This window comes from Ochotona curzoniae, unplaced genomic scaffold (genome assembly GCF_017591425.1).
Source record: "Ochotona curzoniae isolate NIBS_2020 unplaced genomic scaffold, NIBS_Ocur_1.0 scaffold_3835, whole genome shotgun sequence".
Taxonomy (NCBI): domain Eukaryota; kingdom Metazoa; phylum Chordata; class Mammalia; order Lagomorpha; family Ochotonidae; genus Ochotona; species Ochotona curzoniae.
Window position 1 is genome coordinate 10,730,687 of NW_024467114.1, and position 26,504 is coordinate 10,757,190.

General features: G+C 42.4%; 1 protein-coding gene across 2 annotated transcripts; it reads right to left on the minus strand.

Moving 5' to 3' along the window:
* Positions 1 to 490: 490 nt before the first annotated feature.
* On the minus strand, positions 491 to 25,958 carry PON2 (paraoxonase 2). 2 transcript variants are annotated; one of them, XM_040964811.1, is made up of 9 exons: positions 25,865 to 25,958; positions 20,269 to 20,339; positions 12,600 to 12,655; positions 7,554 to 7,719; positions 6,917 to 7,034; positions 4,811 to 5,011; positions 2,548 to 2,629; positions 1,711 to 1,839; positions 491 to 1,103 (listed from the first exon to the last, which is right to left on the minus strand). In XM_040964811.1, the coding sequence occupies exons 1-9, from the start codon at positions 25,936 to 25,938 to the stop codon at positions 945 to 947; spliced, it is 1,056 nt and encodes a 351-aa protein (XP_040820745.1). In that variant the 5' UTR covers positions 25,939 to 25,958; the 3' UTR covers positions 491 to 944. The 2 variants fall into 2 exon arrangements, with proteins under 2 accessions (XP_040820745.1, XP_040820744.1); XM_040964810.1 differs by having other exon boundaries at positions 6,917 to 7,043.
* Positions 25,959 to 26,504: the final 546 nt, after the last annotated feature.

Consider the following 26,504-nt stretch of genomic DNA (forward strand, 5'->3'; position numbering starts at 1 on the left):
GATCACAATAAACACGGAAAAAAGTTTAAGTGAATTAAAGTGCTTTTGTAAAGAACAGTGGAAAGAACTGCTTGGAGGTCTCTTAAGAGCTAAAGGTGCATGGGAAATGGTCCCCATGGTGAATAAGGCACAGCCGGCGCCTTAGCATGCTGCTGCTCAGCAACGTGCCCTCGGGTGCGTGATTCCATCACCCTTGGCTTCCACTCACAGTTCTGGTCAAGGAGCAGGTGCAAGAACCTTCCAGTTCCAATGCCTTATCTGTGCAGCCAAGAAGTTCCCACAAAGGAGCAGAAGTATCAGGACTCTTCCTGTGAACCAAAAATTCTAGTTGCCACATCGAGTTGATGTTCTTGTTTTATTTTTTTCAAACCAAGCGCCCATTGACATTCAGCTCTGAGTGTGAGAAGTCAACAATGACCACGTCACAGTATCCCAGCAAGTAGCTGCTTCCCGATCCCCTGGCAGTGTGAGGAATAAATATAGACACACCTGAGATTCAAATCCAACTTTAATACTCGTATAACTCCGATTTTCTCATAGTAAACAAAGATGTAAGTACAAAACATGAACCCATGTCATCTTATCAGTAGTTCTGAGCAGTCACAGTGGTCAGGCTCAGGGTCGGCGCCGAGGTCACACATCTCACTCTGTTTCAGTGGAACCCACATTTTGGCAGTTGGAAGACAAGAGTGAGGTTTGCTTTGTGCGAAAGGTATTCACCTTACTGGAATGCAGCTCTCTCTCTAGCCTGTTTTTTTTTTTTAAACTGTTCATGTTCCTCTACTGTTAAAAGTGCTAAAGAACTGTAGGAACCCCTGCTTCCTGAAATAAAATAAACTATTTATGCCTTGCATTTCCAGGTCAGTGTTGCTGGTTAAATTCCCTTAGGATTAGCAATTCATAGACAATCAGTTGTTATCACGCTTGCACATCAGAAGTACAGCTCAGAGTTCACAATACAATGCCCTGTGGTATAAAGTGCCTATGAGCAGCTTCCGGTCATAGACGGAGGCCACAGAACTCCCCTGCAGAACAGATCCGTTGTTGGCGTAAACCGTGGTCACTGTGGGCTTCTCCGATAGAATATTCTGGATACGAAGAACCTATTCGGGAGAGATTATGTGTTAATATAGAACTACCACGCACCATGTCACCCAGTCTCCAAGGTTCCCCGTCTCCCACAGTGACACAATGATTGAAGAACATAAAACTGAAAAGCAGTAGCTACTGATCATTTTAACATGCAAGTCAAGGTACTTCTAAAACCTGCAGAGCGTAGTTTCTTAAATCATCTAGTTGCTCCACACCAGCACAGGGTTTAGTGTTACTACAGCAATTCACCGTTAGTGAAACACACTGCTGTACCTACTTTCACACTACTTCAACATGAAAAACGATCCTACCATGTGGTGAGCTGACACAAAACAAGATATTTTAAGATTTTCCAGTGTACCACACAGTAAGGACATATGTCTTTATAAAAATGCTGTTTGACTAGTTTCCACCGTAATTTAATATATCAAGAGATTACATTAAACAAAGTAATTGAGTAGTTTAACGTTTTGCCATGATTGACTTACAGCAACTACAAAATCATTACATAAGTTTCTCATATTATTGGTTTACAAGAACTAAACAAACTGTCCCCATGACAAACTTATTGTATTAGTTCAAAAGGGGTTGGGTCATCAAGGCAACGGGCATACAAACCTCTGAAGAGGGAGGATTGTTGGGGTCGTACACATAGACCTCCTGGCCATTCGGGTGGCAGCCTGCCCAGATGTCCCCAGAGGAAGGATCCACAGATAAATTATCCACCAGGGTATCCAACTGGAGCACCTTTCAAATGAAAGCATGTCAGTGCCACGGGGAAGCTTGATACACTGAGCCTACCCTTCCCTTTCTGATGCATGTGGGAAAACTAGGTACATCTCCTTCCTTCCCTCTAACAGCAAGATTCCTTAAAATAAATTTAATAAACATTAGGAGCCACTCTTCATCTTTGCTGAAATTAAGGAAGTGAGGCTGATAATCAATCTCTTACAAAAAATAAGTTCTCTCTTAAAAGATAGATAGTCATGAGTCAGCTCAAGGAACTCAATCAAAGCAAAAATGGAAAATTCTTAATCTAAAATATGGGTTGTTCAGCAGGAAGAAAATAGTGATGGTGTGGAGCCCAATTTCTGCCTTCATTTATTATTGAAGGAACTGACAACATGCATAAATCTTCATTTGAGAATTCATCCATTAGTCTTTTCAATTGTGAAAATTCTCATTGGAATTCATCAGTGCTATCAATGCTTTGTGAAACAGTCCGCAAGTCAGAAGCAAATTTCACTTAATATTCTGCTGCTGCATGTAATCATGGTTGGTCCACTTGTGGCCACTGGGAACAAGAGATTTTCCAGATATACTGGAGTCATATTTTAAGACTCAGAATAACTACCCGGGCTCCCATAATCTAAGGATGGCATTGCTAAAATACAGAACAACTCTACTTGCAATGAAAAACAGACTATTGTCTTCTTTATGCATAAAAAATGTTACCTTTAGTTGAGTTAAATTCATATTAGCTTGTTTTTCCAACACATGAATTTCATGAGCCAATATGTCAGCGACATAGATATACCTTTGCAAAAAGAACACACTGGTTAGAGCTCCCTGACAACTGAAGCTTCATTAAGACACTATGAAAGACCGGGGTTAAATAATCTCCCAAGATGTAAATCAATGATAGGCCTCTAAGGGAAGCTTGATAAAGGTCAATTTTTATTTAAAAGGCAAGCTCTCACAATCAATTAAGTGGTGCTACAGCAATCACCTAATTATTAAATTATTTTTTAAAGGTTTGTAAGGAGAAATAACACATCATTTTTAATAGAATGTCCGTGCTATCTGCCACTGAAATGAATACAAAACCACTATTTGCGTTCATAAGAAAAGCACTTACATCCCACAGTCATTGGTACTTCTAAATATTACTTAGGTTTAGAAATACAGAGGATAGCACACATTTAAAAAAAAATATTGGTTACTGTTCATGCTTAATAAAATAATACATTGAGATTGTTGATAGGAAGAGATAAATATTCAGAACAATCTGTGTCCATCTAAGGACAGGGGCGTCAAATCATGGACACATTTGTGGTCATTTTGCTCACCGATGGGACTAATCCAGGGCAACTGTTCTAGGGAACAATTACATGGAAAGTCACAACTTCAGGACTGTGGCAGATATAAACAGCAAGAAACAGCCTCTCTCCTCCAACACATATACTGTGTTGGGACATGATCAGACAAGTTCAAATGCACTAGACATCTAAGTCAGCAGAATTGGAACTGTGAGAAGTTACTCAGGTCTAGAGACTAAAGACACATCTAACACCCGAGTTCAGAGAAAGACACACAAAGAAGGGGTATCTGTAGTGATTGTGAACAGAAAGCAGCTTCCAGGCAGGAGAAAACACATGAAGCCTAGGGACAAGAACGTTTAAAGCATGGAGCATGGAGGCAACAGCAGGAAGCACTGGTAGCAGTGTGTTAAAGAACAGCCAACCCGTTAGCCTGCTTCGATTCTGCTAGGCAGCTGCAACTTTTTGAATAATCAAGGGACTTAACATTGCAGTCGAAGAGCAGGCGAGCACTAAGATTGTGCCTTGCCATTGTGCGGGGCAGAGGGGAGGTCCAAGATAAAGACAGGCCTGGGAGCCCTTAACAGCTATAGGACTGCACAAGGACAAAACTGGCAGGAGCACAGAAATGGAAGTAGAGCAGAAACAATTTGGAATAAAATCTCCTTCTGTAGCCAAAGAGGATGAGATGCCAGACCAAGCAGCTGCCAGTGGGAAAGTGGGTGGAAGGTGGCACCGTCAGAACCAACAGTCCTATGTTCCCTATGTTTCTAACAATGATCAAAGAGGGGCTGAAGCTGAACTCTCTTTTCATGATGATCGGTTTTAAAATTTTATATTATTTATGTATTATTTGCTTAGGTGATAAGAAAGTTTGATTCTTGGGAAATATAAAAATTGGAGAGAAAAATGGTTTTGGCTAGAAAAGTTAGATCATGTTATCGTGGAGAGAAATGAAATCATGCTACATTTATCTTCTGTAATCAACAAAAGAGGAGATTCTATCCTGAAACCAAAATCATTCAGTTGTCAAGGAATGCCAAATTTATTTCATGTTACATCTGTACTGGTTTCTCTGCTAATACAGAAGAGAAAGCTTACACGGAATTTAACATCCTTCCGTATAGGTCCTGATGGTTCTGTATATAGAGATAATGAGGTTCTTTTAGAGGATGATTTGGCAATACCTGCTGACATTAACATTTAAAGAGTCCCTACTGCTTCACAGAAAAAACTCCAGCGAACTGGTTAGTTTAGAATCATCCTGATTAATGCAATATCATGTATCCAATAAGAACAATGACGTATTTCTTTAAAAGGAAATACTTAACTGATATTTTAATATGTACAGATAAATTTGATCCTGCTTTATTAAAATTTACATTAATAAAATGGAGCTTGATAGTGACATGTAAAAATCTATATATTAAATAAAATATTTATTGTATATACTTACGCATAACATGAAATATATACTGCACATAAGTATACATTATATTTAAATTCATTGACTATGTATAGAGTAGATATATACTTATTTGTATGTAAGTATATATTTGTGTTTGTTAATCATATACCCAAAATTTCAAGACAACTATTTTCATATATAGAAAACCAATGTAAAGAATGAGGCAAGCATGATGATTAAGGAAAAATAAAAATATTTTGTAAGGTCATACTTTTTATCAGGTGAAATATTGATGCCATTTGCTGAATCAAATCCTTCTGCTACCACTTTAACCTCATCTGGGCTGTAGTAAATCACAGTGGCCCAGTGCAAGTTCAAGTATGTTTCCAAATACTTTAAGAAAGGATCCGAGAAGTAGTGGTCATTGGTGGCATAGAAGTGTGCTGGCCCAACAGCTATGACATCATTGACACTGAAAGAGAAAGAGCACGTGAGAGAAAATACAAAGCCTGGAGGATCTCCATATTCAAAATATCCCCAAGGATACTACATTTGCTTTAAAGTTTGGGTAAGTGGTTTTCTAGGAAAAGGTATGCTAAAATCACACATCTGTAGTTGTATGCCATATACCCTAATAATATTTATAAGAACAATTTGTATGGCACTAGCTAATTTGAAGACAGGTCATTTAGCAATCATGGTAGGATTATCACAAAGGAAAAGGGAGAACTTGGTGCCAAAAGAGTATGTTTCTTTTGACAGCAAGCCATGTAGAGTTTAAGGATTATACCTAAGGACAATGCTGGCCATGGCACAAAGTCAGAGGTAGCCTGACTGGTGAGAGGATCAGGCCATCAGTAACATTACCTAGCTTCCATTGACTCAGTTGTTGGATTCTGCTGAGTTCCCTTGCATCGTTATTAGTCAAACTCAGGTTGACTGTTCAATTTCTACCTGCCTCCCAAGGCCGACATGTGGAGAATGAACAGGCACTCAATAAACAGTTGGAGAGAAATGGATGATGAAATGGCCCCAGCACAATGCTCCAGAGATTGATATGCTAAAAACAATTGCATTTTGAAAGCCAGTTAAACAAGGGTGTTATTAAATTTAAATTCCAATTACCCTCTTAAAGAATTTCTAAAAGAGCTGCTTTATCTTTTTGTTAAATGAAAAAATACAGATCTGCAGGGAAGAAGGGGGAAGCTCTTTTTCTCTGAAACAGCTCCATACTGCAGGTGCTGCCTGACTGGTGGGCATGTGTCTGTGGATTAGCAAGGGCATTTCAGGAAGAATGGTTGGAAGCTACCTGCTTCCGCCCTAGAAGGGGCAGCAGAAATTAAAAATATCCATCAAGCTGAAACTGAGAGCAGCAGCATGTTCATGCACCATGAGCTGGAGGGATCCAAGGCATTCTCTATTAGCCACATCGCTCAGAAACGTCATGTCAGAGCTGATAGGCCTCTGATCCCATAAGGCCACCCTTTTATAGGGGTGGTCAGTAGTCACCATGTATCCTGTGAAAGCATCCTGTATAAAGTCCCACACAAAGATGCAAAGCCCAAATTATGAAACGGGCTATTGTCTCTTGGCAGGTCAGGCATGCTGAACTAGGTGATGAGTCATCTAAGGGGGAGACAGAGAGCAGACATATTCCATATGCCATGCTCTCCCTGATGCACAAGGAAATCATACAAATGCATATGTGTATACAGGGCAAACAGCTCTTATGTAAAAGGCATGGGATCAAAACTGCTTTGTAGTTCTTCAGATTTGGAGATAGTTCTGTGTATATAACAATGTATCTTGAAGACAGGATCCAAGCTTAAAAAGAAAACTCATTTGTATTTTATATATATATGTCATTATAAATATGACATTTTATAAAATATTTTTAGGAATTATATGCATAAAAGTAAGCTTCATAGTATGGAATTTTCCATGCATGTCAAGTCAGTGCTGAGAAAGTTTCAGCTTGGGAATGCTTCAGATTTAAAATTTCAGATTCTCACACCGGGAGTGCTTAACCTGTGCAAATACACATACAGATGCAGATAAAGAGTGAGATACAAGCTCTTGCATTATAGGTGTTACATATTGTATATTAGGTTAAGCTATTCATGGATTTATCAAAGATAGTATCTTGGTGAAAAAGTTTTGAAATTTTATATATGAAAGCTCTTCACAACATTAATAGAAAATGAATATCCTGAAAACATACGCATGAATTTCCAATACTTTTGCACAAACATTCTAGAGAACTTTTTGCGTATTAGACCTTATTTACTAACTAGCAAACGGGAAGAGGACCATGGATCATTGGGAATATTTTTAGATGCTTGAGATACACAGGAGACCAAAGTAAAAGAGGAGGAACCTTGGAAGAAGCTCATGTCTGATTGTTTTCAGGTGCAAAAGAGAATTTTCTTCTTCTTCAAATTTAAAAATTTCCACTGTATTCTTGAATTCCGGGTGGTTTACAACAAAGAGATAAACTGTGTCATCTAAAGAATTGAAAGAACCAAGTTAATTTACGAGGCATAACAATGGCACCTCTGGGCAGACGCTGACATTTAAATGCTCTGGCAATGAAAGGTTGCCTGTGTCAGCCCGAGAGGTGATTGGGCATCCCACTCGTGTCCCCATCTTCCCTGGTATCAACTCCGTGTTATTTCTGATCGTTGGGCTTCTGACCTTTAAGAACGAGCGTTTCCCACTCCATATATGGAATTCATGTATAATCTATTTACAGTTTAATTCAGAAATATAGCTGTTTTTCCATACGACAACAGCTTTATGAAAAGGTTATGAAATCTAAGCAGCCAGGTGTTAACTGTTAAAAGTTTCAAAATATTACAGAGCTAGCTGAAGAGGCAAACAACCTGTTTGTATGAAAAATACAGAAAGTATTCATGAGTGAATTGTTCTCTGATGCATAGAATCCAAGTGTACTTTCTGCAGTTATTTGGGAACCATTCTATATTTCTCCATCTTGGTAGCTCTTCGGTTCTTACCACGATCTATGAAAGTGCTGATGCCATGTGGATTGAATGAAGCCAAGTCAAAACCCCGGCTGATTCTTACTTCCAGCGCCCTTGGTTTATTTTCATTTAGATCCATCATTAGTATTCCACCAGGCTTATCTGGTGCAAAGCTGTGGAGTCCGGGACATTTCAGGCCCTGTCCAAAACAGTGGGGGGAAAAATGCAAAGGCTTAAATATTGTTATAGGTTGAAGTGCAAACTTTACATGACAAGTAGATCAAAGATGGTGATACAGAGCCACAAAGAAAGCAGAAAGAAGATCCTAGAAAACAAACAAAAACACCCCCCCCCCAAACAGTCAATGAGAGTTAGAAAGCTGGAAAAATGGCTGATTTCGTCAAAATTCAGAGAGCAGGTCAAGGACTGCGGGTCTTTGGGGGCGTTCTGGTGGCCTGCGGCATTGCTGGTAGACGTGAGGGTAAGATAACCTCCACTCCACACTGACTGTGGAGTCTCAGGGCGAGAGTGGTGCCTGCTGCTTCCAGTTACAAGCCGCCCTCAGTCTGCACTCCCCCACTCATCTCACATCTCATCCAATCCACCAGCCAATCCTGCTGGCCTTACCTTAACAACGCATCCCTTCCTAAGCACGTGGACAGTCCTCACCACTTCCTCCGCAGCCACCCTGGTCTAAACCACTGCCACGATTTGACAACCGCTCCCTAACTGCCTTTCTGCTTGCCTTCTTTCCCCCCTCGTGTCCAAGCTTGCCTCGGCATTCAGATGTCCCATGTGTGATCAAAATCCTCTGGCGGCTTCCTCTCACGCTCCATTGATCAGGATAATTTTGTACAAGGACCTAAAGGCCATGTATGACCGGCCCCACTCTCCTCTCCCCTGCCCCTGCCACACCCCAGTCACCCTACTGCTCTCCTCACACTTCCTGATGTCTTTCACAGCTGACTATGTCCTTCCCTGAGAGCGCTTTCACAGTTTCTTCTGCCCAGGAAGGCTTTCCCTCAGGTATCTGGATCCTTCCCTCAAATACCTTCTCTCTGCTCCTGATGTCACTGGTCTCAAGGACGCCAACCACATCACAATCCCCACTCACCTTGCCACTCTCTGTCCTCTTTCTATGGATGTATACATTTTTTTTTCTCTATTTACCCTTATTGCAAGGACACCTCAAAAAATTCAAGAAAAAATGTAATTAAAAGGTACATTTATTTGAATGCCAGACAATTTTGAAATCCATGCCTCGTCTTTCATAACATGCTTTTTCCATGAGCTTTTGCAACACCCCTCCTATATGGGACATGAAACACGTGTACAGGATGTAATACTGTCTGTTGGTTTTTCTCAGTGTACAAGAATACTGCTCAATTTCTTGTGTTCATTTTGAATCCAATAATTTTATTGAGCTCTCTCAATAGCAGTCTATTTAGTTCTATTTCTTGGAGATTTTTTTTTAAATAAGCAAATTCTCTGGGAATAGTGGTATTTTTCTCTTTCTGTATTTCACATTTAGTTTTTCAGTTAGCGCTGGTTGTGGGGTTGCTGGACATTTTCTTACTCTCTGACTAAACAAACGGGGATGCAGCTCATTTGTCAGTAGGAGTGATGCTTGCTGTAGCCTTCTCTGCTTGGAGGTTTCACTCAGGAATGAGCACTGACTTTAATGTATGGTGAGTACTCACTAAGCTCTAGATCATTGGAATCAGTCAACTGGTGCATTATTTAACAATCAAATCAGATTAAAATTTATGGTAGTGAACGTAGCAGCTTAGTTTACTAATATAATGCAGTCATATCATATGTACACTGAAATAGTGCAGTAAAAAAAAGTTCTACTTTATGCACAAAACTGGATATAAAGAAAATATTTTCTACTTAAAAATCTATGTATAATTGCATAATTTCAAGGCTGGCAGTGTCAGTAGCATGAGCTGAAACTTGTTCTATTGCTCCACAGAAATGGCTCTTCCATTGTTAATCATCTCTGTTCTTAATTATTGTCCCAAAACAATGACATGCACAGGAAGTTCTACCAGGTGGTGATAAGTAAACAGGGTTATTTTAACATCTCCTACTATTTAAACCTTTTTCCTAGCTTTAGAAATCGAGTGCAATAAAATAGACACATGCAAAACTCATTACCATTACCCCTTCTACGTATATAGTTAATGAATTAAGCATGCAAGCATTGTTGTTGAAACTTTTCTTCCTATTCTATTCTGTCATCCAGTCCCTCTTCATGTATGATGTTAATTTTGAGGTGACCTTCAAGGCCATAAATGTAGAATGAAATAACAAAATTCTAAAAAAACAAACATACACAAATCCCCCCCGACCAATTACTATGATATTTGAGCTGTTTATTTAGAAGGGAGAGCAGTTTGGGAAGTGTTACAGAGACAATGCTGAGTAAGCAAAAACAATAGTGGTAGAGCGGGGCTGTGTATAAATTATTCCCCACCCCCAAAATCACATAACAAAGCATGATAATAGAAAAAGTAGATTTTCTGTTGATTGATCATGGCAACTGTAATATGTCCCACTGTGATAATGATTATAGACTTATGGGCTTGGGAACTGCTAGATTTTGAGCACGATTTGACTATTCAATCATACAGATGTTTAAACCCCAAAGCCTTGAGTTGGCCTTGTTGGTAGGGTGGAGATCTGATTGAATTGTGGTATTGAGGAGCAAGGCTCCATGGGAAGTTACCGTAGTTCCCGGGGGACTGTGCCCATGGAATGTGGTTCTTGAGGCAGCACTCACTGTATGAGCCTGAGTGGGGCCAGCTGTTCTCTGTGGCTGCTGCTTGTCCCACCACACTATCCCTCACCATGGAACACACATTCCATCACTGTCATCCCCTGGCCTCATCCATTGACTGAACCAGTGGTGCCTCTCTGATGTTGGACTGTGACCTTCCAACACCAGAGATTTATTTATTCTTATTGCAAAGTCAGATATACAGAGAGGAGGAGAAACAGTGAGGAAGATTTTCTGTCCGTTGATTCACTCCCCAAGTGACTGTAACGGCCGGTGCTGCACCGATCCTGAAGCCAGGAGCCAGGAACGAGGAACTTCCTCCAGATCTCCCACACGAGTGCAGGGTCCCAAGGCTTTGGGCCGTCCTCGACTGCTTTCCCAGGTCACAAGCAGGGAGCTGTATGGGAAGTGGAGCTGCCGGGATAGAACCAGCACCCATATGGGATCCTGGTGCATTCAAGGCAAGGACTTCAGCCGCTAGGCCATCAATGCTGGGCCCTAAGCCTCCTTTTTAAAAGTAGTCTGTGTTTTCATGATAGTTAGGAAAAGCTGACTCATTGCTACAGAGACCCAGTCTCTCTCACTTGAGATTTTTTTGAGGGAAGCAGAGGATCCTGAAATGTGCAAGTTCTGAATTACATGAATCTCCAAGAAACAAAGAAGCAAAAATACAAATGCAACTGCTTTGGGCTTTATTTGGAATATCTGTATCTCGGCTATAAAATAATTTTGACCTTTAGTCCCACTGCTTTATTCCAGATCTATAGACATATGCACACACACAGTCTTAGAATAAATACCACTTGATTCATGCTGTGAAGGCAATTAAATAAACCTTTTCTCTTAAAAGCATGTTTTAAAAATTAAATATAAACACAAGTGTTTTTGCTGAAGCCCATGGTACGTCTTTTTCCCCTCATGGAAATTTCCAGTTGCTCACAGTCGTTCATACAAACACCGAGAGAAGTGTGGCCTGACCTCATTCTCCTCCAAGCCGAGTTCTCTCACTCGTCTCATAAACCTGATTGCATTAGTGCTGTGACTTTCTTTTTTATATTTTTTTTATCTTATTAATAGGGTGTAATTATTTTATTGGTCATAAGTGGGGTATTCTTTTTTTTTTTTATTAATAAAATTAATTTTGACATTCTTCACATACTTAGTTAGAGTAAGAAGGTTCAAGGGCTACAGGAAAGTGGATAATACTAGTACGTTTTCCATATTGTTACCTTCATGTTAAAAAGGGGGGTATTAAGGGAGAAGGCCCACCCAATTTCCCACCCTCCCCAAGTCCCGGGTGTAGGGCATGCTCTGAGGTTCTTCCTCGAGTGGTTTTGATATTGCAACAGTTATGAATCGCTGTCAATCTTGCCACTCCAAGCACTATGAGGTACAAGAAGTTTCTTTGGAGATCTTCCTAATCTAAATGCTGGACTCAGAACCCTAACGAAGAAAAGAGAGAAGACAGAACAGGTCAACCAACCATCTCAGCTATGATGGACTATGTGAATCAGTGGATTTTTCAAAGACCTCATAGTGCTGTGACTTTCTTATAAAGTAACTCCAAGTTTTTCACATCCTTTCTGAATCTCGGAACCTGGAAATTATGGCTACTCACAGAGAATCCAATCACTGCAGGCAGCCCTGAGTCATACGTTTCTGTTTCAAGAAGAACTTGACTCAGGAAGTGGCCCAGGATTCTCACCTGTGCCCACACAGGGAAGGGGAGTGGCCAGAGCTTCGTCCTCTGTCCCCTCTCCTGAATTTTCAGTTAGAACAGATGTGGATGCAGCACTACGCGATTCATTGTAAAGGCTCACTATTGTACAGCCACGAAGAAGGTAACTTTTCAGTGTGTAAGAATGGATGCTGAATGGAGGGTTTCAATACACTCACGTCACAGCTCTCCCCTTCTGATAACTATTTAGGGGGCGAGAAAGAAAAGACAATGATCCTGAAATAAGCAATAACAAATATGAATATGTAAAATTAAACACACTTAAAAACTGAAAATGTAACCATTTTCATTGAGAACAGCAGTATCAAATACCCACAAGGCTCCCGAAAATATCCTTTCAATGGCAGTTTAATTGAAATACAATGCATTGAAATACAGTTGCATTGAAATACAATAAATTAATGGGGGAGGGGGGCCTGTTTATCTCCATATATGGAGAAACTCGAGGTAGAACTTCTCAGGTCTTGTTGACCTCTGATTTCTAGAGGATATTCTAGAAGATGTAGACCAAATAGGCTTGAACTCCCTGTACTGAGTGTGGGGAAAGCGAAGTACTCACCACGCTAAAGAAGGCCAGGCCATTGGGCAGAATGTCGATGTCTTCGGAGCCAGCTTCTGCAAGTTCAAGGGACAGGCACATATCACACTCAGGTTCTGTTACCGTTACACAGCACGCTGCTAGGATGCTGGTTACTTTCTCAGAATGTCACTGTCTTTGGGGATGATTCTGGTTTTTTTTTTTTCTTTTTTGCCCAAGGAATCACTCTCTTTAATAGGCATCAGGCTAAACCTCTTGCTAAAATGCACTTCTGACTTCCAATGTTGGTTATTTTGTGTTTATCCAAATCAAAGTCAAGTTATCATCACGTTTCCTGATAACATACAGAAAATGTTGACATCCTGGGATACACATCCAGATGTCTGTATGGGAGTAATTGACATCAGGGGAATTTTACTTTCACGAAGGATGGCTCACAGTCACTTAACCATGCAAGCATCCCCTGTCCTCATCTCATCTCAAGCAGACATTTCTCTCCTTAACAGAGAGAAAGCACGTGGGATGCCACAGTCCCGTTTGCAGAAACAGTGCCTACTTGTTCTCAAAGGCAAAGAAAGCTTCTCATTTACTTCTAAAGGTGGGCTTTAAATTATAGGGGAAAACAGTGGAAGGAAATTAAAGAAAAATGCCCCACGCCTAAGCCAGTTGGTGCAGCTGGCATCCGCCTCCGAGGCAGCCCGTGATGGCTATTGATTATCTATTGATCGTCTGCAGTACTCGCCACAAAGCGCAGCAAGCAACGAGACAGACGACCTTCCTGGCCGTCTCACTGCGTAAATCCCAGAGACAGATAATAGACCCAAACAGAGAAGAGCGGACTAAAAATGGCTTAGATGAAGCCAAATCATGACACATTCTTTGAGTGCACAAGATCCAGTCTTCTTTAAGACATCTCCAAAGGGTTTTTCCAAGATTATTTCTAGGTTGTCAAGATCAACAGTATCTGTCTAGCCATTTAGGCTTTGATGCGAGAGTTTGTGTTTAATGGGTGGTCTCCAGTGTCAGCTTGCAGAAGAGCAAAACAAAATACCAATGCCATAGAACCTTCACTTTGTAAAGATGACTCGTCTACCTGGATTTAAAAAAAAAGATATCTACGGCCCTGCACGATAGTGTAGTGGTTAAAGTCCTTGCCTTGTATGCTCTGGGATTCCATATAAGCACCGGTTCTAATCCCGGCAGTTCCACTCCCATCCAGCTCCCTGCTTGTGGCCTGGGAAAGCAGTCGAAGATGGCCGAAAGCCTTGGGACCCTGCACCCACGTGGGAGACCTAGACGAAGTTCCTGGTTCCTGGCTGCTGGCTTCAGGAATGGCATAGCACTGGCCATTGCAGTCACTTGGGGAGTGAATCAGTGGATGGAAGATCTTCCTCTGTCTCTCCTCTCTGTATATCTGACTTTGCAATATAAATAAATAAATCTTAAAAAAAGAGAGAGATCTATTTATGCTTAGCATAGTGTGGTGGGAATTGTGCGGGCTGGCCTCCCTGGGCGCCCACACAATTACCAATGCTGAAATGCTGGACAAGGCAAAATGTTTGTGTATGTACAGAAAAGAACTTCTGTGTGAAAAGGTTCCTTGACTCTCAGAAGATTTAAAAAAGACTCGGATCCCTCCCCCCGCCCACAGAAATGGTCAGGAATCACCAGACCCTAATCTCAGGGTGGTTCTCAACTGTGAATAAGCAGGGACCAGGAGAATGCCCCATCACACACACAGGGTTGAATGAATCTCAGCACACACACACACACACACACACTTCTAGTTCAAGTTTTGCTTTCCAGATCCATTTAGTAGAAAATTCTTCAAGAACACGTCATTCCAATGTGTACATACATGCTTGTGGCATATGTAAAAACAATAATACTGAAAAAAATTTTAAATTAATTCTGTTACTTGGTGGCAGGATGACAAGAGATTTTATTTTTTCTACTTTTTCTACAAATTATTGTATTCGCAGTCAACAAAGAACAATGTCCTAAAAAATATCCTCATTTCAAGCACACTGTAACTTCTTTCTATTCAAAAGGAAGAAATGAATCCAACATTCTTGAAATATTTTCCAGGCTTACTCCCGCACCCTCATGTTGATGACTGCTTCCACCACAGGCCATAATAATCTCTGGTCACCTCTTAGATATGATTCCTGCAGCACAGTCAACGTTGCAGATATTTGTTCCCTATTAATAATATTAATAATAATAATAATAACAACTAGCATCCATAAAGTGCTACTCAGTATCACACTCCATGAAAGTACCGTGCATGTAAGATCTCCCATGATCTCACAGTGCTAACAGGAAACGTTCTTCCTTGTGTTACAGATGAGATGCAAGAGATTGTCAAAGATTGGGAAGCCGGCTCAAGGCCACACTCTGGGAGGCTGGGACTGACATTTGGTCTTATCTGAAAGCACACAGAAAATATCCAACCTGGTGTTTAACAAGCTTGCTCTATCAGCACCATCGCTGGCTCCTTTCTAGAGACATTTCCCTTTGGATGTTCATCTGTGGTTCATTTCCTAGGATGGCCTTTCTCCTCAAATGTTCACTTTCACGCATTTCCTGGAGTTCCTCACCAGTCCATGTCCTGTACTTTTCTTTAAAGTCCCTTTGAAGATGCTTCTTCTAAAGACTCTCCTGGCTTACTATAGCTAATTTCTATTTCCTCTCATTATGTCCTCAAGTATCTGTCTGCATCAGAAACCACACTCTCTTTCCTAGTGTCCAAACTTCCTTTCTCCCCTTTTAGCAACAGGCCACATGGCGACAGAGCTATAAACATCCCCACCCTTTCTTGCTGCTGGATGTAGCCATGGGTTCAAGTTAGGTTCAGTGGAATGTGAAAATGTAAGATGTCTGTAACCAACAAGAAGTATACAATTAAAATGATATCCATGTAAATCATCACTAAGGGTCCCGCACTCGGACTCTAAGATGGAGGCACTGTATGGATAATGGCTTCATTTCTGAAGTCCACACAGTACAGTCTTCTAAGGACCCTAGGTCCTTGGCTTACTTTTGGATGTTACATGAGAAAAAAAGAAATTTCTCTGCCCCAAGGTATTGTAACCTTGTAATAGGAGATATATCCTTGCGTATTCAACAGCTCATACAACAAGTCAAGGTAGCGTCTCATTTTCATTTGGATTCACTGGTTAGATGTGCATGTTAATGACCCTGGGCAAAGAAGACCTGCGGTCATCACTGATCCTGGGAGAGCCTCAGGTCGTTTAGTGTCATACAACTAAACAGGTATTTTTTGAGGGGTTTTCATAGAAAATTTCTAAAAATATGCATTACAAAGTCAGCATGCATGGATCTCAAAATGGGTTTGCCCTTAAATAAACTTATCTTTTAATTCCATTTGCCATGAGGTTTTGAATTCCACTCATGCCTCCAGGTGTTTTGTTTTGGCTCCTGCCCATAGGTAGACTGTAAAGCACTTGAGGACAAAGGCTTCACATTTCAATGTTTTTTTCCCCCCAATTTTCCACGGAGCAATTATATTTCCCTGGTCATTAAAACACTGGTTCAGATGGCTGTATCTCGTACTTGGAGTGCTTGGGTTTGGATCCTGGCTCAGATCCCAACTCCTGCTTTCTGTTAATGATCACCTTGAAAGGCAGCTGTTAATGCAGAAAGTCCTTGGCTCCATGATGCCCTACTGGGAGAGACGAATTGAAATCATGGTTCAGGCTCCTGGCTTTGGCCTGACTGAGCCAAAGTATCTGGGAAAGTGAACCAGTAGTTAATATTAATCTCTCTCTCTCTCTCTGTCACTCACTCATTCAAATGCTATACTTTAGTTAAGAACTGTGAATATGAGACAGTAGAATGAGATTTTTGGAAAATTTTTAAGTCTCAAATAAAGCTAGCTATATAGATGCTGGTATTGTGTCAAATCTTGGGTGTAAAAGCTTAGATAAGGAATTAATAAAAATATAGAATTGTGGACTTTCTTTCGCCAAATAGATATTATAGTCAGTGAATATTATTTGTTAAACAAGAAGACACATGATATGTACAAAGCCCTCAAGGGTCACAAAGAGTTCATTTTCGGTGATGGTGAAGATGGTGAACATAGCATTGCAGTGTGTTGATATTTTTGGTGCGTGTGTGTGTTGACAGTAAAAAAGAACAAGGGGAAGAAGTCTGTTCTCTTGACAGGATCGGATCTTTTTAGGTACACTCCTATCCACTTCCAAAACACAAAGTGAGACTTAAAATAAGGGGCTTTCTACCCTGTCTGCCCATGTAAAGAAGCAGTTCTGCCTCTTTAGGGAGCAGTGCGCTATTAGTGATGATCAAAGACCATGAGATAAACAACTGTTGTTAAAAGTATAGAACCACAAGTTATTATTACCCATTTTGCATCACAAATGCAGCATTCAATGCATGTCTCTCTGCTGTGTACTCACCACAGGGCAAAAGCAAAACAGAAGGGAAAAACAGCACAGTTCTAATTAGATCTGAAAACATATCCCAAACGCTCTCTGATCGCTCATCTTCCCCGCTCGGTTGCCTTTTGAAGCGCCTCAGAGGCATTAAACACTTCAGAAGAGGGGCCATAGGTGGCATATTTCTTCGTTCTTTCCAATTTCAGACAGCAGCTCACACATATCATAACATAAAGGTCACAGGAACAGACAGTTGCCTGTTTGGAATATAAATGTTGCCAAGCTTGCTTCATCTCAGAGGAGGCCTGGGTCCCAGGAGTTATCCCAGGCAGACACCTAACATTGTGTCGTCCTGTAATGCCTCTGCTTGTGCAGACTTGAATTTACAAAAGATGGGCACCCAGGCTCAGAGCTGTTTCATGATGTGGCAGTCACCTCCCCAGTTTTCCCAGAAGCCCTCACAGCTGCTTGCCTGGCCTGTCTTAGGGCCTGCTTCTAGGGGATTCTTACTGAATACGTAAAGAAGGCGGTAAGGAGTTGCTGCCACTGGGGTCTCTAGGAGCAACCTTGGTTCTAGAAGCTCTGAACTACAGCAGAGATGTGTGGTCTCTTTGGTATTTGGAACTAAATTTCCATCCTCCTAGGTGTTGGGGCTAATGAAATAAACAGGAGAAACAGCAGAAGCCATCAGCCAATCCATGGTAAGAGAGGTAGAATCGCAAGAACCCAAAAGAGCAATGGCAAAAAAAAAATTGATGAGGCAGAATACACAGGAAACAGACACGCAAAGCGCAAGAGGTAACAGATCTATAAAACTGCACAGGAAAAGAGGTGGCTGCGACAACTGATAGCAAGCTACAGTGAATGTAGCGATAAATATCTTTATATGTTTCTATTATTAAATGTTAGTGTTGTCAGCTCCCAGGCTAGTTAGCAAATGACGATCAAAATTCTAATCTTACCCCAACTGAAGGACAATCCTACTGCTGTCCACAGATGGACCAGAAACAAATACAAGAGCAATGATATCCACTCACTGGTCTGTAGCGTATTAGAAAAGAACTGGCTAGGCTGGGCATTGTTATGCAGCAGGGTGTAAGCCCATGCGTCTCCTATCAGAGTACCAGTTTGGGTCCCACTCCTTTTCAGATGCAGTCTCCTAGTAAGGTGCCCAAGAGGTAGCGGATGATGTCCAGATGCTTGGGATCCTGCCATTCGCAGGGCAAACCAAGATGGAGTTCCTGGTTCGTGGTTTTGGCCTGGCCCAGCCGTAGCTACTGTGGACAGTTGGTGAATGAACCAGTGAATAGAAGATAACTTTCTTTTTCTTTCTGTGTCTTGTTAGCTCTCTTCCTGTACTTCTTTTAAGTTCCACTGTCATTCGCCTTCAAATCAATCTTTTGAAAAAGGAATTGGCTAAATAAGTTGCCGTGTAAAAGAATGCTGTAAATCTACCTATGCCGATGCGAGAGTTGTTTACACTGTGTTGTGTGTAAAACAGGTCGTGGGATATTTATACTGAGATGACAATTTTCAGGGGAAAAAAACCCCTCCAGAAATGCATGGGAATGCATATATCTGTGTCTTGCACTGCAAATATCAGGGAGGACAGAAAGGAAAATCTCTGAGGTCATTTTGATGATGGGATGAAGAAGTTGTTAAGAAATGTGCATTTTTCATTCTGTATCTTTCTGTATTGTTTGAATATATGCTTGCAGGAACTTCACAGAGGAAGACTTTAGGGAGTTGTTAAAAACTGTAACAATACGCTGACTTAAGTAACCACACATATTATTAAATTTCAAAGAGCTAGTTCTGCAAGATCTACAACTTGATCTCATTTAGATTTTGTTTTAATCGCACGTGTGAGAGTATTCACAAACAGGAAAAGTGTCAGACGCTCAAAACTTAACAATGTTGCCTATGAGAAGATGAAGGGATACTTTCATGTAATCTGTACTTCAATTTATTAAAAAAAATGCAAGACTCTAAGTGACCCTGTCAGCTCTAGAGAAGGATGCTGGTATATGAGGACCAAGGGGCACATGACAGTAAGTCTAATAATTTGCACATTGTGGCTCTCGTCTGAAGAAGTAAAAGGTGGGATCTCATGTGTTTTTTTTTTTAAAGTACAAAAACCTTCAAGTTAATCACAAATTCACCAGTACAGGTGAAAGATACAAAAGTCAGCTTTGCCTGAGGTCATATTACAAATCTGGCAGAAGGAGTTGATCTGACTCCTCTCTCATTTTGTAATCAATCATACCTTAACTCACTGCCTCTCAGCAATGGCCAGTGTTTGTGCTGGTCATGGTTATTTCAACAATAACGACTGGGACTCTATTGTGCACCATGGATGTTGGCAGGTGGCAAAGGGTAAAAACAGCAGGACAAGGTCTTTGCCCTGGAAGAAGCTATAGACAAGCCGGGGGACCCCGGGTGCAAGGAGACAGTGTGGACACACCCCCTCACCACCGCAGCAGAATCAGGGGTGTGTTTCCAAAGACCCCTTCAAAGTCTTAGTCACTATACAGAATGAAACAGACACGGGGACTTATTAAGTGTTGCTCCCCTCCTACCACAACTCAGATAATGAACCATTTTTTTCTCCTCAGTACAGATTGAGAAATGTCTCCTATGCCTTAGGCATGAAACCAGATGTAGTTACAGAGCACTAAGCCAGATAAATAAAAGAAACTTGCAAAAGTTCCTGGAAAAATGAAATTAAAAGATTATTATTTTGGTACCAAAAATAATTTGAAATCTATGCACATGAGGGTTCTTCCAAAGGTTAACGTGAATAAGAAAGAAAAAAAAAGCTTCTATATTTTTTGTACCAAAATAAACTTACCTACCTTTTCAATTCATTTTCCATGAACTTTCCGAGGGTCACTAGAACTATTATCGCCTACACAGAACTTACTTAAAAGTGGAGTTAATGGGACAGAGACTTCAGTGGGCATTACAACAGATAACACAGACCCTGGAAAACCAGGTCAGAGAAGCTGAGAAACAACCAAGAAATCCAACAAAAGATAATGGTTTGTTCCAAAAAACTAATATATTACAATGAGCATAAGAGAGAAGAGACATAATGCGCACGGTCAAGAGAATGACCAAAGAGCTTCCTGTTGACCTAATGGGATTTATCTTCTGATAAATGGCTCAGTTGCTATTGAACAACTGCATGCCAAAATAGTGCAGGTTAATGTCCTAATATCAACAGCTAAGTATTGTAACATGTGCAACAAACATTTTCACATACGAACCAATTCCTTTAATCAGGTGGCAGTTTGGAAGGTCCACAGATTCAATCTCTCTAGACGCTTTAAGCCGATTTCTGTCAAAAAAAAAAAAAGAATATTTGTTTACATATTCCCTTACTTTTCTCAGGAAAGGTTTAGGAAGCTTATAGCAATTCATAAAACAGTATAAATCTAAATCAGATGCAAGGACAGGAAAACAAGAGAAGGAACGTAAACTACCATCAGAATGTCAACAAAAATGCAAATCAAAACTTTTTGCATATGGAATTGAGTTATGAAAGAATGCCAGTAATTCAACACATAAAATTTGCAGTACAAGTTCCTATGCAAATATAAGCACAGCACAGGAGGGACACATTTGTCACAAGTCTAGTGTTGTGAGAAGAGAGCTCCAGATGTGGAGCCAAAAATCCCACCTGCCGTCTCCAGAACCCACAATGAGAAAGGCCTTGGCCAAGAAATGCTGGATTCAGGTGTCTGCAGGGGGCCATCCCTGCACTAATGCACTCTGCATTTTCTCGAAATGAAGAGATGGCCGGTGCTGTCCTGGCAGAAGCAGGCTTTGGCAGGTCAGTTACTCTCTATACACCTCAGGCTTCTCCACGTGTAAAATGAGTTTGAATCCATAGGCCCTGAAAGGGTCTAGGAATGGTGTTCCACTCCAGAAACAGATGTAGATGCAAATCAGCAGGTCACAGCTGTGGTTTCTATGCCAGGTCTCAGCACCATGTGCTGAGTTGGGTTCAAGTTTATGTAACTTGCTATTATGACTGTTTGGCTCCATATAGTTAGGAAAAATAGAGGACCATCGTCTACCTTTTTCATCAACAAACTATATGAACTAAATAAAATCTGTCCAAAGCAATACACACAGATGGGTTTGAGCAGTTTTAAGTTAGGCATAGTATTTGTTTTAGGGTCAACTCAGTGTTGCAGAAATGACTGATTAATTATGCTTTGCTGAACACGGCAGTCTACCTCAACTTGTTTAGTTGTACATTTGTTATTATCTCTGGATCTGTCAATTACCTGCTGGCAAAAGTGAAGTTACAGAAGGACTATGTGTGAATTCTGGTGAGTCAAATCATTTTTTTTTTCTTTTTAGTTTCTCTTTAAGACAAAAGAAAGAAAAAAATATTCTGCTTCTATACTTTGTGAAGACTACATCAAGAATTCCACATTTTCCTTCCGTAAATGACTGTTATACTTTTCCACTGGTAGAATTATCAGCTCCCCACTCAGGAGTGAACTTCTGTGATGCAGTGATCCGGAGCCTACCAGCCAATCAAATCAGAGCCATTTCTGCCCCATCGCTTCCTTGCTCTTCCATGGGCCATGCCAGGAATTCAGTTTCCCAGTCTCTGTTGCATTTACAAGTAATTCTGTGGTCCAAGTTTTTGGAAAAGGCATTTTTGTTCCTGATAGGGGCATGCTTGAGATGACAACAGTCATACTGCATCTTTGATAAGGGTCCAAGGTCCACCACAAACCACCAAGGTGTGAAAACACAGGAAGAGGCCCATTTCCTCCTGCAACCACTCACTCAGCCTCCTGAGGAGGCTCACGTTGGCCCACTGACCAGGAGTTGTGCCATGTAAAATGAAGTCAAATTCTATGTGGAAAAGCCTCCACTCATTGGATAAATGCTAGTTATAACTGAAACATTCTAACCAATGTCAGACTTGTGAAGTTTGGGGAATCTAGGAGAGATCTTTAATTTACAAAAATATAAGCTTTAAAAGTATTTACGTAAAAAAGCCTAGGATGAATGGAACAAACAAACAAATAAGGTATGAGAGGAGGAAAATCTTGCTTTCACTATGGCCTATCTGCTCCCTGATAACTTCAAGTTCAGAGTATGTTTATGAGTGTACCAGGTCAGAGCCGGCATGCTTGTTGACACTCTGTGATCACGCAGACATCAATAATCACTCACAGCACTCTGTCCTGTCATCCCCACAGCATCCCAGGATATGTTCTAGCAAGCACTCATATTCAAAAGCAAACACATCTAACTTTTCTGTTAATGGGCTCTTCTTATTCTCTCTCTCAACTGCAACTCAGTCATTTTGTCAACAGTAAGATGCCTATAATGCTGAGAGATATACACCCAACCTGTGAGTCTCCACCTTGCCTCCAGGAGAGTGAGCCATGGTGCCCACATGCCTCGGGCAAAGGCAGAACGCACAGTTGCTAGCAGGCATTGCTTCATGTGCCAATCTCACGTCTTTGGAGTTCATGAAGTCACAGGGCTTTATCATCTGCACACAGGCTCATCCGCACACAACAGCCTTTTCCTGTCTGTGCAAAACCTCATACATCTCACCCCTTGGGCCCCTTCAACGCTTGCACCGAGCACCCAAGAATCTGAGCACGGGTACGTCAACCTGGGGCAGAGCTGTTTCCATGGCAGAGAAGCTGGGGGGCTATGGTGACCTGCAGGAATTGAATTTGGAATCACCAGATTTGACCTAGAGTGCACATTTTGCACCAGTTTGCTACATGTTGAACTAACTAGCTACTATATTCAAATCTTGGTTTGAGGTATACAACACAGGAAGGCATGCTAAATGAAGGCATAAAGTTAAGAGGTCTTTCTCCCCAAACGTCAGTGAATATACAGGCTGATTTAACATACAGGACTGGATCCTTTTCATACATAGTGGTCGCACACTAAATGACAAGGAGGACGGTAGCAAATAAAGAAAGCTGCTCCTTCAGATGTATTCTAAAGAGACAGGCCGAGTCCCTGGCAGCAACGCCGCAACGCGTGTCAGTATGAAGTGTGACGCTCAGATGCTCATTTGGAGCATCTGCCCACTCTCAGATCTGGGATGCTCTTGAGTTTCATGATTCATCCACGCCTGCACACTTCACAAGAAGGAGCAACTGGCCGGGGCGCATCTGTGCATTTTCTACTCTGCTGCTCAACTAGGGAGCAGTGAAAAGACACGTGTGAAATGCTATCCACCTCTGGGAACCTCAGATGGTTCCAGTTCAAAGGAAAAAGATAACCTGGATTGCATGTATCCATCTGGGACATACTTACACTACAAACTACCCAGTGTTTATCTGAAATTCGAGTTGAAATCCAAGTGGGCATATGGAGAAGAGAAATAACTTGATTTGCCAAAATACCATGCTACACACTTGAGCATGCTACCAAACTCTGCAAACGGAAGGCACGCCTTATTTCACAATCTTAAGGTGGTCAGATCAAACACAGTGTTTGCAGAGGAGGGGTCACGTGACAAGCCCAAAAGCAGAGTCTGTGGGCCCAACCCAACCCTCTCTCAGAGCTACTTACCAAGGGAATGTCTCTTCCATGTTCCCACAGCCTGGGCACCTCCTCTACACCGTCCCTAAACACCATGATTACGTTGTTCCCACTATGTTAGTGTCATTAACATAAGGCTTTGCCGTTTAAACTATTAAGCACAGCATGAGTTTGGAAGCCACATCCTATTCAAACCACTCCAACCTCTGCAGTGTTACAGCTAGACAGGAAGACAAAGTTCAGAGCTCTACTGCATGATTAATAATGTGCACTTCGGAAGATGAGAAATTTCTCACCGTAAGAGACTAATCAATGTTTAAGGCGATGGATGCACGAATCGCCCTGATTTGTATACAATGTGAATATATATCAAAACATAGTTCACAAGCATGAACACGCATGAACAAGCATGAACACGCATGAACAAGCATGAACAAGTATTATGTGCCACTCACAAATGAAACAAAAGTCATGCATGTTCTGCGAAGCAGAATGGGCTTTCATGCACCGTAATTAAGGCCCAGCTCCTTTCCCAATCCTTACCTTTGTCCCCACCCTCACCTCACTCCCACAACACACACACCATCCTTGCCTCACTGTGTAAGGATAAGAAGCTGCAGCCATGGGACAGGGGAGCTCATGCCTTCCCTGGTGTCACTTCTGACCTCCAGACCTGGGGCTGCTTCTCTTCTTTCTGAACTCTGCAGCCTCTTAACCAGCTTCCCTGTGGCTACTCTCCTCTACGATTGCTCAGTCCTGATTCACAGAAGAATCACTAGAATTTAAAAAAAAAAATGAAAAGAACTGAGCCTGGCACAGTAGCCTAGTAGCTAAAGTCCTTGCCTCATATGTGGTAGGATCCCATATGGGTGCTGGTTCACGTCCTGGCTGCTCCACTTCTCATCCAGCTCCCTGCTTGTGGCCCAGGAAAGCAGTAGAGAATGGCCCAAGGCATAGGGACCCTGCACCCATGTGGGACACCTGGTTCCTGGCTTCGAATCAGCTCAGTTCCGGCCGTTGTGGCTACTTGGGAGAGTGAATCATCGGAAGGAAGATCTTCCTCTTTCACTCCACCTCTCTTGTATATCTGACTTTCCAATCAAAATAAATAAATCTTCAAAAACTAAACAATGAAGAGACCCAAAGCTTAGGCTCCAGCCTAATGGAATCAGGATCCTGCGTGTGTCTGCAGCCTCAGCCCTGCAGGAGATCCTAAGATGGCAGGATTGCCCTACTCTCCACTGTCCTTGCAAGCTCCCCTGTAGGAAACACGGCTGGTTGTCGCACGGGCTTGCTGAAAAACAAAACAACCTCCCTTTGGCCCAGCAAAATAGGACTTAGTCAGCCAACCTACATTTACATTCCCCAGATCCATACCTCCCCCTTTACTGTTCTTAGGACACTTTATACTCATTTCAATGGGGTTCACTCAGGAACCTCCAAACTCCTGAGTCCCTTGTGTCTTCCTGCACTACCTCTTTGGGCTGGCTTCTTTCCTCCACCTTCCAGATCAATGTTAAATGTCTCCCTCCATGAAGAACTCCACCTGCCCGGGCTGTATGGTTTCCTCTGCGCTTGCCCTAGCCATCCCCATTCATAACAGAACTTCAAATTGGTCAAGCACAAACAGATTTAAAAGACAATGCCCATTTCCTCTCATTGTTCTGAAGTGTCCCAGGATGCTGATTGCACTACTCTTCTCCCCTGTAACGGGGTCAAGGCCACCAAGGGCCTTCCTCTAAGAGCTACTGGGAGTTCCTCGGAATATCTACCCACCAAATGCTCAGTATATTGGAACTCTTTTGCATGAGCTGTGTACAGTTTGAGCTGCCAATTCAGCAGCAACTTCCCATCACAGGGCAAGTATGAGGTGGAGCGGTGGCCTCTATCATTTGGCACATTGCAGCATCTGGGTGCCCAGGTGCTGTAAGGTCAGTCCCTGGGTGCCCCAAGTGCCTTTGATCTATTGTACGCATCAGACAGGGCTCCAGTTTGTTAACCAAACAAGGGAAGAGTGGAGGGCGACTCTGAAACACAGAGGGGTGATCCCCATGACCTGCCTCAAGTCGAGGGAATTAAAATTTCCATGCACGACTCATCAAGTTACCAGGTATGCACAGCCAAGTCAGTCTGGCCGGAGAAGAACTTCACAAAGTTTCTAGATGACGTCACCATCCGGTCCAAACTTTACTGGGCAGGCTGGGAACAGGCGTGGGGGGAGGGGTCCAGACAGCCTAGTCCTCTGCCCGCCCCCGCCCTAGTCCAGTTCCCGGGTCCCTTTGGGGGCCCTTCCCGGTTCCCACAGCCCGGAGCTCCACCTACCGCAGCGCCAGGAACCTCTCGCCCAGCAGCGCCAGCGCGATCCCCACCAAGCCCACGGCCACCAGCCGCCCCATGGCGCGGAGCCGGGCCGCCTCGCTCGGGCCTGACCAGGCAGCACCGTGGGCGGCGCCGGGTCGCGCTCCGCCCCGCTCCCTGCCGAGGCGGGCCCTGCGCCGGGGCCTGCGAGGCTCCGCCCTGGGCTCTGGCCGGCGCGGAGTCCCGGCTGGCCGGCTTCCCACCCCCTCACGACAGCCGTGCGGGACCCGGACGCTCTCCCACGGCCTGCGGTAGGCTCAGGGTCGTGCTCTCCTCCGCCCGGTCTGTGCCTCCCACTCCCACACTGCCCACTCTCACGGCAAGCTCTGTGCACCCTTTGTTTTCCCCGAGTCCAGCAACAAACTCCCGTCTTTTACATCAAAGGGGAAAGGTGCTGGGAAAGGTGTCTTGCAAAAAGAAAAATTACTTGGAGCCCCCACTTTGTATAATAAAATACAGAAGGGAAGCTGAACAATGGTGTGTGGAAACCCTGAGTGCCCGGGCCTGCAGACTCCACACTTGGTTCTTATCCAAACACAACCTTTGGGGGTTAGGGTAGATTTCTTCCCTTCCTTCCCGCCATCCTTCTCTCCCTCTCTTCCTC